At 58.1% G+C, this 20,100-nt stretch overlaps 1 protein-coding gene across 14 annotated transcripts in view; it reads left to right on the top strand.

Annotated features, from left to right (window-relative positions):
* Positions 1–20,100, top strand: part of TRIOBP (TRIO and F-actin binding protein) — a 67,685-nt gene that overhangs the window by 25,615 nt on the left and 21,970 nt on the right. For 8 of the 14 annotated variants that reach the window (XM_021091502.2, XM_084955375.1, XM_084955379.1 and 5 more), the window contains 5 exons: positions 912–1,026; positions 1,676–2,788; positions 6,027–6,104; positions 8,127–8,264; positions 19,142–19,198. In XM_021091502.2, coding sequence (XP_020947161.2) covers positions 912–1,026; positions 1,676–2,788; positions 6,027–6,104; positions 8,127–8,264; positions 19,142–19,198 — 1,501 coding nt within the window. Of the gene's footprint in view, positions 1–560; positions 1,027–1,675; positions 2,789–6,026; positions 6,105–8,126; positions 8,265–12,847; positions 13,044–19,141; positions 19,199–20,100 lie in introns of those variants that run through there. The other 6 variants (XM_084955376.1, XM_084955374.1, XM_084955383.1 and 3 more) reach the window with 3 other exon arrangements.

The following is a 20,100-nucleotide window of genomic DNA, read 5'->3' as shown; positions in this document are numbered from 1 at the left end:
GACAGTTTTATGAGGGCCTTTCTGGAGTTGTGGGGGAAGAGAGGGCGTTTCTTCTTTCTGATCTTGCTGAGAGCTCTTTCGCCAACAGCTAAGAGGGCGGCCATCCTGTTAGCGCTGAGGGCAGGCCCGGGAAGTCCAGAACTTACCATAGGGACAGGAAGAGGGCAGAGAATGGAATACGGAGACATCCTGCGTCTCCTGTCCACCCCTCGTGGGTTGCAGGAGATGAAATGAGATAGTACAAGTGCCTGGGACACAGCAGATGCTCAATAAATCTTAATTCCTACAAGGACCAGTCTAGCCTTTGTCTGGGGGTGAGCTGTGGGCTGCTGGTGGGGTGGCAGTCAGAAAGGAAGAGCTGATTGAGACTGGAGGCAGTCAGGGCCAAGGCTGGGCCACCCACCTTTGCTCAGCCCTTTTCTTTCTCTCTCTCTCTCTCTCTTTGGTCTTTTTAGGCTGAACTCGTGGCATATGGAAGTTCCCTGGGCTAGGAGTCTAATCGGAGCTACAGCTGCTGGCTTACCCCACAGCCACAGCTGCGTCTGCAACCTACATCACAGCTCACAGCAACCCTGGATCCTTAACCCACTGAGCAAGGCCAGGGATGGAACCCATGTCCTCGTGGAAACTAGTTGGGTTCTTAACCCATTGAGCCACAACGGGAATTCCACTCATCCTTTTTCTCATTCCACCTTCACAGCAGCCCTGGGAAGCAGGCAGACTAGGGCAGGGTTGACTGTCCCATTTTACAGAAGGGGAAACTGAGGCCCTGAAAACATCCTCTCTCATTTAGGGCCCTTTGGTGAGCTTTCGGTGGGTCCCTGCATCTGCTACATCTCCTCCATTGGGGGTGGGACTAGAGGGCCTGGGGTGCTGGGAGTGGGACAGTCCCAAGGGCCCTTTGCTCATAGGAGGTCCGAGGCACCAGGGGCCTTCCAGGCCCGGGACGAGGGGCGGTCGCAGCGGCCCAGCCAAGATCAGAGCCAACTTCTCCGAAGACAATCCAGCCCTGCCCTCAGCAGGGAGGTGAGCGCTGCCAGCCAGTCTGGGGCCCCTGCACCCCCATGGCTTCTCCCCTACCCCAGGTGCCGGGCAGGGCCTGGGAAGGAAAGTTCCCTATTCAGAGTCGCCATCACGGGGGTCCAGCTCCTTCCTCTCCCAAAGAGCCAGCAGCTCCTGGAAAAACTGAGATGGACCCGAATCCGTCTGTCTTGAAGATGGCCAGTCCATGCTGCCCCCTTCCCTCATGAGCTGTCTGTCATCTTGGGAAGTTTGCATGGAAAACCCCCCATGCACCAGTCCAGCCTCTTGGGGCGGGGGAGGGGGGGATTTGTATTTTTAAAGAAACTCTTAGAAGGCCCGACCCTGTGGAGGGTGGTGGAAATTTCGGCACCTGATAGCCCGGGTTGGAATCAATATCTTGGGGGGAGGGGGAAGCCGGAAAATGAGCAGCTCTCTGCAGCTCTTTCTGGAACTGAGGAAGGCAGGTGAGAGGGAGGGGCTGACACCCCCTGGGAGGGAATCCAGAGACTTTAAGTACGTGACTTTTGATCTGGCCTGCTGTGAGGACACAGCTCGCCTCTCCCGAAGGCCTGGCTAAGGCTGCAGTTTCCTGTCCTCCTGGCCAGACACTAGCCAGTCAAGGTCCTGGAGGCTAACCTCCCCCCATCCTCAGGTAATCAAGCCCCTGGCGCAGCAGGCAGAACCGGCCCGCCGGAGCCGAGCAGAGGCCCCCCGTCCCAGGAGCCCCGAGAGGCGGCCGGAGGGGGACCGGCAGCTCCGGGGATCCTCGCCGCCCCCAAGGACGTCAGCCAGGACCCCTGAGAGGGAGCAGCGGACAGAGAGACATCTGCAGAGCAGCCGGGCAGCCCCAAGACAGCCTCCCGGAGGGTGCCAGAGTCAGGAGGCACCACCAGGACCCTGGGGCCTGCACCGACACCTGGAGGAGGGCCTGGGCCCGGGGCGCTGGCTAGGATTTGGGGTGCCCAGCCGGGGGGCTGCCGGAGCCCCAGAGGGAGCATGGCAGGGCCCTCCCAGGGAGTCTGAGGAGAGCTGGAGGCTGCTGGGCAGCCCCGCCTTTCACTGGGGGCGGTCAGAGGCCTGGGAGGAGCCCCCCAGTAATGGGCTACAGGAGCCCCCTGACAGGCCGGCTCAGAGGGGCTGGGGCAGCCTGCAGGAGCTGTCCGGTCCTCAGCAACCTGTGAGCTCCCCGGAGAACTCCGGGACAGGGGTGGCAGAATTCGCAAAATCCCAGAGGTCTGAGACACCCCCTGCTGCCAGCTGGGGGGTGGAGGGAACCTGCCCACACCTGCATGGCCCCGAGCAGCCGCCCGAGCTTGACTGGAGGGACCTGGTGAGTCTTCTCGGGGCACCCAGAGAGAGGGCCTGGACCCACTTGGAGGAGCCAGCGCTCCCCTGCCATCTTCCCAGGCTGGACTGGGAGGGCCTCCTGGAGCTCCTGCGGGCCCAGCTGCCCCACAAGGACTCGCCTGGACCCTGGGCTGGCCCAGGCACCACTTCTCCAGGCACGAAGATTACCCTGGAGCTGGAGCCAGAGCCACACCGCCAGCCTGAAGGAGAGGCAGGGGCTACCCTCATCAATGGATACAGCCCCGGGCAGTGGGCCCAGGGCTCCAGCCAGGCACCCGGCCTCCCCAGCACCTCCACCCAGTGGCCAAAGACCAAAGTGACAAGCGGACCAGAGACCTCACCGACGGCTGGTCTGGAGGAGAGGGACCAGCTGGGGAGCAGGAGCCCGGCAGAGGGCCCCAGCCCACCCCAGTGGGAGGTAAGTCAGCCTCACTTCCCAGGGTGGCGGGGGGTGTTTGGAAGTCAGCGTCACCCCAGGCGAGTGTCCAGGAAAAGGCTCCCCCCATGGACTCCTCCTCCCTCCCGAACAAAATCTTTCCCTATCGCCAAGCTGGACAGTGATAATAACCAACGCTTTTTTATTTTATTTTATTTTATTTTTGTCTTTTTGCTATTTCTTTGGGCCGCTCCCGCGGCATATGGAGGTTCCCAGGCTAGGGGTCCAATTGGAGCCATAGCTGCCGGCCTACGCCGGAGCCACAGCAACGCGGGATCGGAGCCGCGTCTGCAACCTACACCACAGCTCACGGCAACGCTGGATCGTTACCCCACTGAGCGAGGGCAGGGACCGAACCCGCAACCTCATGGTTCCTAGTCGGATTCATCAACCACTGCGCCACGATGGGAACTCCAACCAGCGCTTTTTTGAGCATTTACTCTGTGCTAAGCCTTGGTCTGAAAGTTTTCTGGTGTTTTCCTCATTTAATCTCCTTGGCCATCTGATGAGAAAGGCACAATCCATTTACAGATAAGGAAACTGAAGCCCAGAGAGGTTAAGCCACTCACCCAAAGTCACACAGCCAGTAAGGGCTGGGGGGAGGGGTGGACCCCAGGTCTGGCTCTGTGTAGATCCCCTGAGGCCTCAAGCAAGATGCTGTGGCCAGGGTCTTCTCCCTTCCCTCCCGGGTGCCCCTACAGCACCCGGTTTGTGTTGCCTCTGGTGGTTTCTGCCTGGCCCTGTCTGGGACTCTAGCCCATGGAGTCCCCTCCTGCTTGCTGTCTTTCAAGTTTCTCAAAGGTCAGGACAGCTTCGCTTATCCCCTGCGGCCCCTCTGTCTCCTCTCAGGCAAAAGGAAGTGGTTGCACAAATGCTCACAGAGCTGGGCTGCCTGCCGAGAGAGCTGCTTAAGTGAGGGCCTATGCACCAAGCAGCTCCAATGCTTGGCACATAGGAGGTGCTCGCCGAGTACCTACCCTGTCTCTTTGGCCCAAGAGCAGAATCACAGAGTCAGCATTTATCTGAAGATGGTGAGCGGGAAGGGTCCTGGAGGCAGAGGCTGCAGGCTGCCTTCAGCTCACAGCATGTGGGTTTGGACACAGCTTCTCTTGGTCCTGGTCTTCCCTGTAAAGTGGGACCAACTGCTCCCCTGACAGGCGCCAGTGGGACGATATGGAGGCTCCTGCGCCTTCAGCTAAACCCTCCTCTCTACGATGTGCACGCCCTGTCACCCACAGGGGAGAGTTTACAGGGTGCCAGGGGCTCCTGGGCTGGTGCTTTACATGCACAGCTGGATACAAGGCTCAGACTCATTAAGCATTTGCCAGGCACACATATGTCAAGAGAAGTGAGATCAAAGTATCGGTTCCAGTGCCTGAGCTTTTAAAAATTCATTCATTCATTAAATTTTGGCTATGCCTCCAACATGCAGAAGTTCCCAGGCCAGGGATTGAAACTGCACCACAGCAGCAAGCCCAGCCACAGCAGTGACAATGCTGGATACTTAACCACTAGGCCACCAGGGAACTCCAGCAAAGCCTGAGCTTTTAACCACTCTGTTGGGGAGCCCCTGAGCCCATGGCAGGACTAGGGAGCCTCCGTGTCTGTTCTTCCCTGAGGCTGCTATGATTTGTCCTCTGATCAACTTAATGCACTGACACCAGTGATGCAGGGATGAGCCAGCTTGGTCTTGCCCTTGGAACCAAAAGGAGATTTGGGGATTTGGGGCACCACATGAGAGGTGGCTGTCAGGCTGGTGGGAGAGGCAGGTGGACCACAGGCAGCTCAGGGCGGAGAAGATGCTGCATCCCAGTGGATGCAGGGGTGCTGCAGGCTGGCCTGCTTAAATGGGAAGGGGTGGGGGCAGAGAGATTCCAGCTAGAGTTACTCTATGGTGAAGCTCGGAGGCCCCTGGGCGGTTAGAAGATGGTGACTGGGGAGGGGTGGGAGCACTAGGTGCCTAAGGGTGTTTCAAAGATGACACAGGAGAAGCATTCACCAGGGCCTGCGGGGGCTCCAGCGGGTCACCTCTAGGAGATCCTTGGCATGGCATCCCTCCTGGCCTTCTACCCCGGATTTGCCCTTCGTTGTGCTGTGCCCTGTTCTGAGATGCCTTCCTTGAATACTCACCCCACCCCTGGGTTGGTGATTTTTCCCTTCTGGGCTTGGTGGTTCTGCTACTCTTCATCTGATCATGCTTAATTGTCCTTCCCCTTAAGAAACATGAGCTCCTTGCAAGCAAGAACTGCACCAACACTATCTCTGTACCTCTGGCTCCTGGTCCAGGGTCTGACACAAAGGAGGAACTCCTTGGCTGGTTGACCAGTAAATACATGGATGCTTGAGGGTTTGGAAGAAATAGATGGAGGGTGGGTCGGTCAGTGGGCAGATGATGGATGAACGATGGATGACAGACATGTGAACTGGTGATAGACAGATGATATATGTTGGACAAGTGAGAAATAGATACTGAATGGGTGACAGATGGGTGGATGGATGGGTGGATGGGTGATGAATGGAACAGAGGATGGGTATTGGCTAGACAGACGATGCTCAGATGATGGATGGCGTGATTAACGGATGGATGAATGTTGGGGAGAACACGGGCAGATGGGTGTTGCAGGGATGGGTAAATCTGGAAGGTGGATGATGGATGGTGAATGGATGTTGCGGAGATGGGTAGATGGATGATGGACAAATGGATGTTGGATGGATTCAGGAAGGATACATGGATATAGGATGGATGGAGAGATGGTGCATACATTGGAGATGGATGTATTGGGATAATGGATGTTAGATAGAAAATGGGTGGATGACACAGGCTGGATTTTGAATGGTTGGGTGGATATACATGGATCTATTGATGACGGATTCTAGGTGGATGTTAGATGGATGGATGATGAATGAATGGATAAGAGGCTGGGTACATGGGAGTTCCTGTCGTGGCTCAGTGGTTAACAAACGCGACTATCCATGAGGACGCAGGATCCCTGACCTTGCTCAGTGGGTTAAGGATCCAGGGTTGCCGTCAGCTGTGGTGTAAACTGCAGACACAGCGCGGATCTGGCATTGCTACAGCTCCGATTCGACCCCTAGCCTAGGAACCTCCATATGCTGCAAGTGCAGCCCTAAAAAGACCAAAAAAAAAAAAAAAAAGGTAGGATAGATGGTTGGAACCTGGGAACAACCTGACCTAAGCTGTATTCTTTCTTATCTCCAGTTCCAATCAAAGGCGCCTGAGGAGTCAGAACGAAGCAGAAGCCAAGACTCCCCGACTGACCAGAAGCAGGCAGACTCGGTAGTTGGATCATGGGTGTGGGCACACAGGGAGGGGACATCAGGTTGGAGGTGGGCCGAGGTCCTCAGATGAGCTCCAGCATCATCCAGACCAAGGTTGGCTCTGCCTTGGGGTCCTTCAGAAGAAGGATTCCAGAAGAGCTGGGCAGCAAGGGCCACTTTTTGGCCCGGGAACCTGGGTGGGTGGATAATCCTGGGGTCAGAAGTCCAGGGCTCTGCTTTCAACTTGCTAGGATGCCCTGAAAAGGTCACTGCCCTTCCCTGGGCCAGTGGCAGTTTGGCCCTGATGTTCTCCGAAGGCAAGGTCCTTCTGGTTCTGGAGGGCTGGCCAGGCTGGGAGAAAGGGTAGGGTTTCCAGGAGCCGGAGCCAGAGGAACACCAAGGGGGTACGGAAGTCAGCTGGGCCTGGAGGCTCTCCAGGGTCCCGGGGCGGGGCGGGAGAGCAAGGGTGGGACCCGCCGAGGCTGCCCTGAGGCCTGGCTGCAGCTGGAGCAGCTGCTCCGCCCCGCCCCTGCCCATGACCTGCCAAACAGACTGTTCTCATCACCCGCAGCCTCCAGAGAGGTGAGGTCAGAGCCGAGGGCCTGGGGCAGCGGGAGGCGGGGAGGAGACAGGGCTGTTTGAGGCTGAGCTCTCCTAATCCTGCTGTCCTGCTGTTCCCTCGAAGCCGGGTGTGATGGGGGGCGTCTGTCTGGCAGCCCAGAGCCCCAAAATCTGGCCCTGCTGCTAGTCAGAGCTGGGGGGATAAAGAGCAGATGGGGAAACAAGGGGCAGGACAGTTGTCCTAGATCACATAGCTGGTTGGTGGCGGTGGCTGGGCTCCAATTAGGACCCAGGGCTCAGGACTCCCAGCAACGCCGCTTCCCGGCTCTGCCCTGATTGCCAGTGTGGCCTCCCGCCATAGAAGCAGCAACCTAAACTGCTTGGTGGGCCAGGTTTGCCATCTGTGAAATGGGAGAGGACAGGGGACTGGTCACTAAGCACCCTGCCCGCTCTCACAGGGACTCTGGCACCGTTGCGCTTCCTCTTTCTGGATTATTTCCTCATACTTCCTGGGGTGTGTGAACAAAGAGGAAATAGCAATGCAGGGGTCCCCCTCCAGTCATCATGAAATAGGCCGGCCCCAGCAACATAGAAAACCTCTCACTCCACCTCCGGGAAGCCTGGGTTGGACAGAATTGATAACTGCCTCCTTCATGCAGCATGCATGCAGGCAGGCAGGCACTCACAAACCCTCAGAGAGCACTTGTGCCTGGGTGTGGGCCAGAGGTGAACTGGAGCCCGGGCACAGAGCCCACGGTCTAGTGTCAGGGCTGTGATGGGGATGTGGTGACAGAGTGGGGACCCTCCTCCCCCCAAAACCCCCTGGACCTGTGTTTTGATGCTTCATGTCCCATGTCCAGAGACTCTGGACTCTGGAGAGTTGGGACAGCTGAGCTCTGTCCTGCCTCTGCCAGTCACCTGCTATGTGATGTTGGGCAAATGCCTCTGCCATACTGGGGTCTCAGTTTCCCCAACAAGGACAACTCCAAAGGGGGTGCGCCTGGGGGCTCTGCTGGGTGTGGCTGTAGACGCCTGTGACTCCTTCACAAAGGTGAGGAGAGAGGCGGATGGGGGGCCCCGGGGTTAGGAGGCCCATGGGTGAGCCCTTGGCTCCCATGGTTGTTGGGAGAAGAAAGAGGGGCCCAGAGTTTCTCCATCTTTAGACATTTCAAGAGCAGCTGGAAGTATGTAGTTATAGACTAAACCTCTTGATTATTTAATACTGGAACGTGATGCAAATAATCTGAAAACCCCATGCGGGCTGAACACACATCTGTGGTCCCCAAGCCCCTCCTGCTCATCCCCAGGGGTGCCGAGCCCCGGGAGAGCTGTCGGCCGACACCACGCGGTGTGGACAAGAAAGATGGGGACCCAGGGCCTTTGAGGTGGGCATGGCAGCACGGGCAGGGGAGGCTGTCGTCAGAGACTCCCCCATCCCATCAAAGGGACTTGGGGACCAACACTGGACCCTGTTTGACAGGCAGACAAGAGGCCAGCAGAGGGCAAGGCCGGGAGCCCGCTCAAGGGCCGACTGGTGACCTCATGGCGGATGCCCGGGGACCGTCCCACGCTGTTCAATCCGTTCCTGCTGTCTCTGGGGGTCCTCAGGTGGCAAAGGGTAGGCTGGCTCCAGTGGGGCGGGAGGGGTGAGGGTGGGGAGAGGGGGGAGGGGAGGGAAGAGGCTGGTGTTAGTCAAAGAAGAGTGAGGCGGGGCCGAGAGAGCGCGATTTGAGGCCCCCATGGTCTCTGAAGTGAGTGGGGTGTCTCACCTGCAGGACCAGGCTGGGGCCCTTTTCAGCTTTCAGGGTAAGGGTGATGGAATAATCCACGCAGCCGAAAGCTCCCAATCAGCAAACAGGCCGAGGGGAGCCAGACTGGGGGAAGGGGGAGAGGGAAGGGGGCCGGTGAGGGGCTCCGGATTGCAGAGCGTGTCTCAGACCTGGGCCCAGGCCAGTTGCACAAACATCTGGCATTACGTAACCCATCGCCTGCCCAGAGAGGGCTGTAAACACTCAGGCCTCTGGTTCAGGGTTTCCTCCAGGGCAGAGAGGGGAGGCAGCTGTGACCTGCTCTCTCCTGCCCCCTCCACAATGGGAGGGAAGAGGCCCAGCCACCTCCAGGGGCCACAGGCAGGCTTGTGGGGTCTCTTGTCTCAGTGACAGGCTGACCGTCGTACTCTCATTGGCTTGGGGGCTGGTGCTTGGCGGGCAGGTGAAAGTATACCCATTCTACAGATGAAGGACTGAGACCCAGGGAGGTGAGGCTGACATGCCCAGGGTTGCCCAGCTAGGGTTTAGAGGAGCCAGCCTCTTGCTGATTTTCCTTATGCCTGGATAGAATGGCTGCAGCCAGATGCACCAAGCCGCAGCAGCCACATCTGCCTAATGGGGAAAAAAATCTATGGAGCCGATCAGATCAGGGTGGCAGGAAGGGCTCAGAGAAATCAGGATGCACAGAGGCGTGATGGGGGGAGAGGTGGTGTCCAAACACTAACTTTTCCATCCATTTCTTTCTTTCTTTTTTTTTGTCTTTTTAGGGTCACACTCACGGCATATGGAGGTTCCCAGGCTAGGGGTCGAATCGGAGCTACAGTTGCTGGCCTACACCACAGCCACAGCAACGCGGGATCCTTAACCTTCTGAGCGAGGCTGGGGATCGAACCTGAATCCTCATGGATACCAGTCGGATTCATTAACCACTGAGTCACGACGGGAACTCCCATCCACTCCATTTCTATATACTAATAATGAAAGCGCAGCAAGATAAATCAGAGCAACCATCCCCTTCATAATTTCCTCTCTGCTGCTCTTTGGGGGTTAAGGCACAAGGATAACCAGGCAAACGTGTGGTTTTTCTGGGCAGGAGGGTGGTATCTTGAAGCCATGGGCGGGAATTACCTTATCAGCCTAACTAAAGGTCACTGCAACACAGTCGTTCCAGCGGGAGGGGGCAGCTAAGTTCCTGGTTTGGGGGGGGGGGAGAAATGGGGAAATGGGCTCTGGGATGATATTGATGGTGATGATAGTCAGCATTTATTGTGCACCTACTATGTGCCCAGTTCTGTGTCCAGCACATGGCATCCCTGGCTGCATGGATTCCTCACCATTCAGTTCGTATTGTCCACTTATAGATGAAGAAAGGCAACTCCCTTGTTCTGGGTCACACAAAAGGGAGAGCTAGGATTTGAACCCTGCTCTGGCTGACTTCACCACCCCCTCCACCTCTGTGCATCCTGATCTCCCTCAATCCTTCTTGCAGCCCCGAGAGTTCTGGTAGGTTTTCCCCATTAGACAGATGTGGCAACTGAGGCTCAATGAGTTTGTAGCTGTTCTCTTATCAGGGAAAGAGGCAAATCAGGAGCTGAGAGATGGAACTACTGGTGGAGCCTCCCAGACAGTTGCTTAGAGCAGCTTCAAACATTTTTTGGGCTAGAGAGTGAAATTAGTCCCAGGTCAAGAGCCAGGAAGCCTGGACTAGAGTTCTGTCCCTGCCCCTAACTTGTGTGACTTTGGGCCATTATCTCCCTTCTTTGAGCCTCATATCATTATCCTCAGTGGAGAAACAGTTTGAGAATGGATAATCCCAGCGTTTGGTGGCTCTGTTTGATAAGTCACTTCTGGGTCCCCGAGGCTGTGTCATCCCTGTCCTACCAGGACAAGCTGCGGTAGAGAAGCTTTTGTGCATTTGTTCACTTGACCAGTGTTTACTAAGGACCTGGTGTGGGCTGAGGCCCAGGGCTGGCCTACAAGATAGAACAAAACCCACTCTGCGCCCGCCCACAAGGAACTCACAGTTTGTGCGGACACTGACATAGAACTGGTGAGAACACAGTGTGGCCATGGCTTGGGCTGGGGAGTGTCCAGAGGCCAGGAGCTCTGGGCAGGGAGCTTCTAAGTCTGTGCTGGGGGGCACTCTGGCTTCCTTTGGACTGCGATTTGAAGGGTGAGGAGGAATTTTCCAGGCAAACAAACATCTGGAGGGAAGGGAGGCAGAGGGTAAGTGTATGTGTGTGTGTGTACGCGCGTGTTGGGACATAAGAGGACAGGAAGGGAAGTATTCCAGACACAGCACAGAACACCTGGTGCAGTTAGGGAGGGACAGGGGACCTGGCTTATGCTGGGAACTCCCAGTGGTCCCCTGCTGTATATCCCATGTGTGTGGAGCATGCGTGTCTAATGATGGAGGCGAGCAGGTGGGGCCAGATGATAATGGACACTGACTGCCTGGCATAAGAATGGACCTATCAGCTTTGCAGAAGTGAAGAACTTGGAGCAGGGCAGTGGTCTGAGCACCATGTTGCGGGTACTACCCGGGGAGTCTCAGTGGCCAAGAAACCAGCAAGGAGGCTGGTGTGGTCAAAGAGCCCACACCACTGTGCCTAGGGCATTGGTGGTAGCTGAGGCCTTCTGTTTTGTTTTGTTTTCATTTTCTTTCTTTTGAGGGCCACACCTATGGCCTGTGGGAGTTCCTGGGCTCGGGGTCCAATTGTAGCTACAGCTGCTAGCCTATGCCACAGCCACAGCAATGCCGGATCCTTTAACCCTCTATGTGAGGCCAGGGATCACACACACCCATATCCTCTTGCATACTAGTTGGGGTCTTAACCTGCTGGGCCACGACAGGAACTGCTGAGGTCCTCTGTTTACTCTCCCAAGGACCAAATGCCTGAGGGACATGCAGGGGTTAGGTGGGAACACAGCACAGGGATGCCAGCAGGTCAGTGCCTTAGAGGATGGATTTACCTTTGGCCTCGTTCCTCAGGGTGGAGGAGAGAATTCCAGGAGGAAATCTGGGAAAACTTAAGCTCCTTGAGCCTCTGAGGCCCTTGAATCTGTGACATGGGGATAGTAATTACAATCATGGGAGCAATTGTTCTTGAACCCCAAACTGAGATGGCAGAATCATTGAAATGGTAGTTATTCCAAGCTCCCCACCTCCCTAACTAAGGATCACTAACTAGGGATCGAGGTGTTGTAGGTGCGTGACTGAAATTAACACTTAATCCTTACAGCAGCCATGTGAGATAATAGCATTATCCCATTTTACAGAGGGCAGAGTTGGGGCACAGAGAAGTTAAGTACCTTGCTTAATGCAACACAGGGCTTGAATCACAATGCCTCATAAACCACCCCATGCATTTAGCAACTTACTCCACCACAGTCCCTCCTCGGCCGCAGGCTTAGATCAGCTGCGGGCAAAAGGCTTCCTACAAACCACAAAGTGCACTGGGAAAGTGAGAAAAGGGTGTAGTTCACACTCGAGAACCCCAAGTGAGGTTCTTTTTTTTTGGGGGGGGCTTTTTAAGGCCACACCCGGGGCCTATGGAAGTTCTCAGGCTAGGGATCAAATCGGCATTGCCGCTTCTGGCCTAGGCCTGGGCCACAGCCAGGGCAAGGCCAAATTCAAGCCGAATCTGCAACTTGGGCAACTCGGATACTTAACCCGCTGAGCAAGGGCAGGGATCAAACTCACATCCTCATGGATACTAGTCGGGTTCCTTACCGCTGAGCCACAACAGGAACTCCCCAAGTAAGGTTCTTAAACCCAGAAAGACCCCCGTGAGGAGGAGTTATTTAGGGAAAGAATCACAATCACAGAACTCACTTGTGCTAGGAATTACATCTCTTCTTACTGTGCGACTTTGGGCAAGGGGGCTTACCTCTCTGAGCCTCCGTTTTCTCATTAGTAAAATGGGGACAGGGATATCCCTCTGTCAGGTCTGCGGTAAGGACAAAAGTCGATGACATATGTAACGAGTGGGGCTCTCGAGTGGGACCCGCTAAGTTGGTAGCACTGAGGCTTTCCCCATGTTGCCATCAAACGGAGGCGCCGAGCCCCAATGGACCCCTAACTCCTTCCGGCGGCTGGGGCCCGGGCGGGCAGCCATGGCTGGGCGAGGAGATGCCACACCCGGCTGCCCCCACCCCGCACTCCTGCGCCGTGACCCGACGGAGTCACCTGCACACTGGGCCCTTCCTTCCTCCCAGCGCGCCCGCGGCCAGAGCCGGGCTCGCCCTCCCTTCCCTCCGCCCCCATCCGCCTACGGGGACCGCCCCCGCTCCCCCCTGTCCCGTCGGGGAAGACCCCGCCCCCTGGCCCATTCTGCGCTCCCATTGGCCGGCCCACGGACCCCGCCGCTGTTTGTCCCGGCTTCCCCGCCGCCCATTGGCCCGCCCGGGTCCTCCCAGGAAGTTTGAAAAAAAAAAAAAGTTTTATGGGCGGATGGAAGGGGCCGGGGCAACGCCGGGGAAGGGAAGGGCCGGAGGAGCGGCGGCGGGCAGCCGAGAGGGGCGGCGGCGGAGGCGGCGGCGGGATTCCCGCGCCGCTGAGCCCGGCCCGAGAGCCCTTTCCACCTTCCTGCCTCCTGCTCCCGCCGCCCCGGGGTGCCGCCATGACGGTGAGTGCCCCCTCCCCAGGGGCAGCCCCTCTGTGCCCCAGGCCGGGTGGAGAGTGACGGCCCGAGCCAGAGCCGAGCCGCTCCCCTCCTGGGCAGCCCCCTCCTCACTTCCCTGAGGCGAGAGGAGGTCTCGGCCGGAAGACAGGGCCACCCCAGCGGCACCGGCCGGCCGTCCTGCCTCACCTTCCCCCGGCCTCCTCACTTTTCCCGGCCAACAGCCCAGGCGGGCGACCCCGGTGGAAATGGGAACTCTCGGTCCCAGGCACCACCCCCTCACTTTTGCGGGACCAATCACGGGCAGATTCGGGGTGGCCCTTTCCCATCTCCCCTCCAACCCCCCTGAGTGAAAACCTGATCTGATTCTTCCAAATCGCCAGATCTGTAGGGTTCCAGGGCTCTGGAGGAGCAGAGATGGGCCTGGCCTGGGTCTGGGTCTCGCCGGGGGCTCCTGGTTCGGATGGGTCGCGCCGATCCGGGCTGGGAAGACTGTCCGCCCGTGTGGGCGCTGGCCGGAGGAGCTGGGTGGGTGAGAAGGGGCTACCCCGCCCCACCCTGTCCCAGCCCATTCAGGGATTTCTGAAGCAGCGGGATACCATGTTCTCCCGGGCTTGCCACTTCGTAGTGGCGCTGGAACCTTGGGTGGGGCAAATCCCCGATTGGGGGTGGGGAACATGATGGCCGGGATTTGTCTTTCTTTGGGGGATGAGCCATGCCCAAGCTCTTGCTATACTTGTGCCCTAACTAGCATATTGGGCCTCCCAGCTGAGTTCACTCTTATCCCCATTTCACAGCAGGATAAACTGAGGCTGGGGGGACAGGCATTGGTGAGTTGCCAGAGGTTACCCTAAGGGTGAGGGAAGGAGTAGCCCTTTTCCAGGTCAGTCTGGCCTCTTGGCTGGGAAGTTCTGGAAGGGAGGGGCAGGACTGTTTCTGGCAAGTGCCTTCGGGAGGCTCTGACAGCCTGGTGAGGAGGGTAGGGGGAGTTGAGCAGGGGGTGTGTGTGTGCTGACACGAGTCTCTTTTCTCCCACCGAGTGGAGACCCTGAGGAGGAATGGGCTGGGCCGATGGGGTGTGTGGTTCTGGAAGGGCCCCTGGCCCCGTGAGTGTGATGACCTGGTCACTGCCTGGACTTCCTCAGCCTCTGCACATCCTGCCACCTCTCTGCTGGCCCTTCCTGTCGTCAGCAGCCTCCCCTTCCCAGTCAGGGAGTAGAGAGGGATATGGGGGGGAGGAGCTGAGTCAGTGTCCTGCCCCCACCCCCCACTCTGCCCCCCCAGGCCAGTGGGAGGTGGCTGCATTACCAACTGGGTGCCTGCCAGGCTCTGAACTGGGTGCTTTCACGTCACCAGATTAGATCCTTGAAGGTTGCTGGTAAGTCCCCATCTAACAGACGAGGACACTGAGGTGTAGAGAGGTGAAGTAACACGCTCCAGGTGACAAAGCTGGGCTGTGGCTGGGCCAGAATTTGTCACCAGCTCTGTCCCAGTTCTCTCTCAGGATGAGATAGGATGTGCACACAGTTGCCTTTCCTGGGGAGCACATGCCGAACAAGATGAGGCTGCTCCGAGTGTGCTACAAGCATGTCCCTGCTGGTAGGAGGGGACTTCCAGAGGGACGTGTCCTCCCCGGACCGTAAGACTGGGTCAGGTAGAGGTGGACCATGCTGGGGGCCAGTGTGGACAAAGGCTGGTGGCCGTGTTTGGGAAATTGAATGGTGAAAACAGCAAAGGGGCCTGGGGAGGAGGGTCTCCAAGGCCAGGAGGAGTTCCTGTTGTGGCTCAGCTGGTGAAGAACCCGACTAGCATCTGTGAGGACGCGGGTTCAATCCCTGGTCTTGCTCAGCAGGTTCAGGATCTGTCATTGCCATGAGCTGCAGCTCTAATGAGACCCCCTAGCCTGGGAACTTCCCTATACTGCAGGTGTGGCCCTAAAAAGAAAAAAAAAAAAAATCGAAAGCCAGGAAAAGCAGCTTGGGCTTTGGTTAGGAGCACTGGGGAGCCATGAAAGGTTTTGGAGCAGAGAGGAGGTGCCCAATCATCTCCGACAGTATTTGGCAGGTTCATCCTGGCCCTTTCTAGACCTGAGCCTGCTCTAGGCTAGCCTCCTTCCTTCTTCTTCTCCACATGTTTTCCCCTTCCCTGGCCCCATCTCCCCAACCTCAGGAATCTGTACGAGCAAGTGGCAAAGGTGCTGCAAAGAGTAAATGCTTGGAGGCTTCAGGAAGCCGGGCCTGGAGTCAGGATCTGCCCCACCTCCTTTTGCCTTAGCCGGCTGCAGCCTTGCCCCTGGAGCTTCATTCCCCAGCCGCTGCCTGGCATCAAATTATATACCTGCTCACTTGTTTATTGTCTGTCTCTGTCCTGAGTTCCACCAGGGCAGGAACCACCTCTCTTGCTCACGGCTGATTTCTTGGTGTAGGACAGTGCCTATTTCCAAAAAAAGAGAAAGAAAAAGAAAAAGAAAAAAAATCCCCAAAAATGAAGGAAAGAAAGAAAGGAGAAGGGAGTTCCTGTTGTGGCTCAGTGGTTATGAACCTGACTAGTATCTGTGAGGTTGCAGGTTTGACCCCTGGCCCTGCTCAGTGGGTTAAGGATCCAGGGCTGCCGTGAGCTGTGGTGTAAGTCACAGATGAGGCTTGGATCTGGTGTGGCTGTGGCTGTGGCCAGCAACAGCAGCTCCAATTCCACCCCTAGCCTGGAAACCTCCAGAGGCCACTGGAAAGAAAAGAGAGAGGGAGGGAGGAAGGAAGAGAAAGCAAGAGAAAAAGAAAATTTTTACAGATGCTCCTCCTGAGTCCTGGGGAGTGGATCCTGGGGGGTGGACAGCTCATGTCCCCCACGGAGTTACTTCTAGTGTAGCCTATGAGGGTAAGACATGGCTTCAGGATGGTCACTGATGCAGCAGAGGTCATGGGAGGTTGTTTGGGGTGGTGTGTGCTGTGTACTGGGAAGGGAGCCTCAGAGGTGGCAGTGAAGCTGGGTCTTTTTTTTTTTTTTTTTTTTTTTGCTTTTTAGGGCCGCACCCACGGCATATGGAGGTTCCCAGGCTAGGGGTCAAGTTGGAGCTACAGCTGCCGGCCTACACCACAGCCACAGCAGCACAGGATCTGAGCCACATCTGTGACCTACACCACAGGTCACAGCAACGCCAGATCCCTAATGCACTGAGCGAGGCCAGGGATAGAACCCACAACCTCATGGTTCCTAGTCAGGTTCTTTTCCACTGTGCCACGATGGGAACTCCGAAGCTGGGTCTTCAGGCATGAGAAGGGGTTTGCCTGTGTTCACCTGGTCAGAGGAGAAGGAGGAGGCCTAGTGTTTCAAGCAGAGGACACTGGCATGCGTGGAGGGCCCCGGGTCCTGATGTGTTAGGAATCAGTGAGGGTATGTGGTGACATAAACACGAGCCTCTAAGCTGCCAGGCTGAGGCTTTTGTGCCACATCCTAAGGCGGCTGGACCTTGTTCTGGAGCCTTCCCTGGAGATCTGAAGCAGGCTTGTGACACTAGGCCTTTTTGAGTGGGTCCCCCCACCAGAGTGGGCTCACCAGGAGGCTGTGTCGATGGTCCAGTCGGGTGGGAGGCGGTGCTGACCTGTGGCCAAAGGGCAGAGGGCCCGCTGTGAGTCCTCGGTCCTCCAGAAGGGAACAAAGAAAGGGAGCTTCACGCAGGTGGAAGCAAGGTGCCCGGGCCGGAGGAGCCACCTGTGAAGGTGCAGCGAGCGGGAGAGACTTATTTTATCAGAACTCTGTCCCGCAGGACCCCCTCCCCCCCAACAGCACGTTTAAAAACTCACATTGGGAATTCCTGTTGTGGCTCAGCGGGATTAAGAACCCAAATAGTGTCCATGAGGATGTGGGTTCGCTCCCTGGCCTTGCTCAGTGGGTTAAGGATCCAGTGTTGCCCTGAGCCATGGTGTAGGTTGCAGGTGTGGCTTGGATCCTGTGTTGCTGTGGCTGTGGTGTAGGCCGGCATCTGTAGCTCCAACTCGACCCCTAGTCTGGGAACTTCCATATGCCTTTAGGTGTGGCCCTAAAAAGAAAAAAGAAAACAAACAAACAAAGAAAAAACAACCTCACATTGGCAGCCTCCTGTCCCCAAGGTCAGGGTGCCATCTCATGCCTGACATAGCGTGCGGGGTGTGTGTGTGTGTGTGTGTGTGTGTGTGTGTGTGTGTACCGCCATCTGCGTGGGCAGCCCATTCAGTTCTCTCACAGAACTTGGGGGAGGGCAGGACCCCTCCCCCATCGTTTGCCGCATCAGGCAGCCTGGCTCAGGAAGGGGATGTGACTTAGGAAGGTCACCACGACCCCACTTCCCAGGCAGCCTTTGGGGTCCCAGCCTGTCATTCCCACTGAGAAGCCCCTCCTCAGCCTCCGGAAGCCTGCGGCTGATCTAGCCCGGGCTCAGCTCGGTCCGATGGGCGGGTCATCTGCTCGTCCTTGCCGGGGGGCTCTCCCCACGTCCTCTCCCCAGATCTGCACGGTGATGCCAGCTCCACGGTCCATCCCAGAAACCCTGGCTCCTCAGCGCCAGGAAGTGGGAGTGGGGATGCCCCCAAACCACAGGAATTTAGATCAGGGAGCTGGAGGAGGTAGATATTTATTCCTGCTGCCAGGCACTGGGGTCACAGGTGGTCCCCGTGTGCAGTGGACCCCGGTGACTTGGTGGCCCTGAGTGTGGCTACCGGTCTTCAGTCTTAGCTTTGGAGCTGCCCTGAGTAGCTTGTGGCAGATGTGGGCAAGGGGGCGGTGAAGAGCAGAGAGCAGACAGGGCGAACACAGCCCAGGCTTTCCCAGGTCTGAGCAGAGCCCATGTCCCTTCTCTCAGGTCTGCAGGGAGGGGCTACGGTGCAGGAGTAGGGTGGCCATCCAGCTGAGATCCAGGGGCCCTGGCCCCAAGGCCGTGGCTGGGGATGGCTGGGGATGCCCAGGCTGCTGGCGCTAGCCCCTCTCAGGACTCTTCCTCCACCTGCAGAAGTGGAAAATGGGGCTCCCTGGGTGGAAGGCAGATCGGGGGAGGTGGCCAGGTCAGGTGGCTCCGGTTTCCAGGTTTCCAGCTGCACCTTGTCATCACCACTGCCACTGCCACCACCACCGCCCACCCCACTGAGCCAGGCTACCCACTCCCTCCACGCAACCAGACACCTTGGCCTGGTGAGGCTGTGATGCAGGCGCTGATAGGTGGGCTCAGAGCCATGGCAACAGGTGGCTGCCTCCTCCCTGCCCGCCAGCCTGGTCCGCCCTGCTCTCCCCGCCAGTGGGCAGGAGCTGAGACTCTGCAGGGGGACCGGGACGTAGACAAGAGAGAGGTCTCCCCAGCAGGCCGGGAGGGTCTGTGACTGGTGCCCACCAGATAGGCCTGGCCAGAGAGGATGCCCAGATGAGCCACTTTGTCATCTAGGGCTAGGTGGCGGGGCCTAGCTCACGGGCCCCCGTGGAACATGCTCCAGCTGGGAACCCCCAGACCCCGGAGCCGTGCCCCCCTGGGCAGCCCCCGCCAGGTAGGGCTTTGCCAGGACCGAGGTGCCATCTCCCTGGCCCTTCCAGAGATCTGGGGGAGACCAAAGGGTCTCTGACAGCAGCCTGGGCCTGGCTCCATCTCTCAGGGTCTCCAGGAGACCAGAGGAGGGCAGGGCTGGTTGGACCATGGGAGGTTCATGGGTTGGGGGTAGGTAGGAGCATTAAGGCATTTTCCCAGTGGGCCGCCGGGACCTCATCCATGAAAGGACCTGGACAGTTGGCTCAGCCCTGCTGGTCTGGCCTGTTCTTGGAGCTACCCAAGGGTCCCTTTTTACAGGCAGGGGTCTCCGGGCCCCTCCGCCCCCCTTAGGTGGGGAAGCAGGCCGGTGGGAGGGGGGCTTGGAGGTGGGCCAGTCACCCAGCCTACCTCTGAGACATTGCCAGGTGTTTGGGAAGGGGCCAGGGCGACCTCAGTGGCTCGGGCGGATCTGAGGGGCTCCCTGGGCCCTCAGCCCTCTCTCCTGGCTTCGCAGGACCTCAGTCTTAGAGGACTCGGGGGGCGGGAGGGGCAGCCCCCCTCCCGCCCCAGGCTCCCTTGGTTCGCACCAGCCTGACTCATCTGCCCCTTCTCCCCATAGCCCGATCTGCTCAACTTCAAGAAGGGATGGATGTCGATCTTGGACGAGCCTGGAGAGGTAGGAGGGCTGAGGCGGGGCGGGGGGAGTGGGGCTCGCTGCAGGGTCCCGGGGGCGGCCCCGTGGCTGAGTTTGGCTTCCCGGGCCTGTCCAGCCTTCTGGGAAGCCTGGCTTCTGAGTGGAGGGGGATCCAAGGTGGGGGCGAGAAGGGGAACCCCGGGGGCAGGATGTTCCTTGTCCAGTTGGAAAGCAGGCCTTGGGCTGTGAGGGTGGGAGGGCAGGGCAGTCGTCTCCGCCTCTTGGAGACGTCTGCGGGATGTGAAGGTCACCAGGGTTGGTGGCCTCCTGCACCCCACCCCCTCCTCTCACCAAGAGCCCCTTGGCCCTCCCACCTCTTGACGACCCTGGCTGGGTATCCAAGGGTCTGGGCTGGAAGGGTTTCCAGAGAGTCGCTGGCCTGAGGGCCCAGCCATGTAGCAACATCTTTAACCCTGCGGGTGGGGCTCAGGGTCCCTTTTTTGAGGTCGCACCAACCTGTGGCCCCGTGGGTCGAGTCACAGCTTCCTCTGGCCTCAGTGGCCTCATCTGTGAAATGGGCATGCTGGATGGTGATAGCTCTTTCCAGGGCGGATGCCAGGGTCACAGAGATCAAGCATGGAAAGGATCCCCGACAGCCCCCAGTGTGCGCTTGGGCCTCGGCTAATAACCCCTCCCTTTCTGTAACGTGTGCATCTTTAGACCCAGGAGGGACAGTCACCTTTCACCGGCTGTACCCTTCTGGCTGCCAGGCTGGAGCTGGAGCTGGCATCCTGCCCACCCAGCCTGGGAGGGGACGTCTCCCCACCCGGGTCCTGCATGCGCCCGCGGCTTGGGTCTGCGTGCAGCCCGCATGCCGGGGACGGACTGGAGCCAAAGGGAATCTCATTGTGTTTCCTACTCACATGCCTGGTTCCGTACCCGCT

The sequence above is a fragment of the Sus scrofa genome, chromosome 5 (assembly GCF_054392235.1).
Source record: "Sus scrofa isolate SSC_HxYL_T2T_F1_AM1 chromosome 5, Sscrofa_HxYL_maternal_Yorkshire_Landrace_v2.0, whole genome shotgun sequence".
NCBI lineage: Eukaryota > Metazoa > Chordata > Mammalia > Artiodactyla > Suidae > Sus > Sus scrofa.
This window is presented reverse-complemented; position numbering and strand designations above follow the sequence as displayed.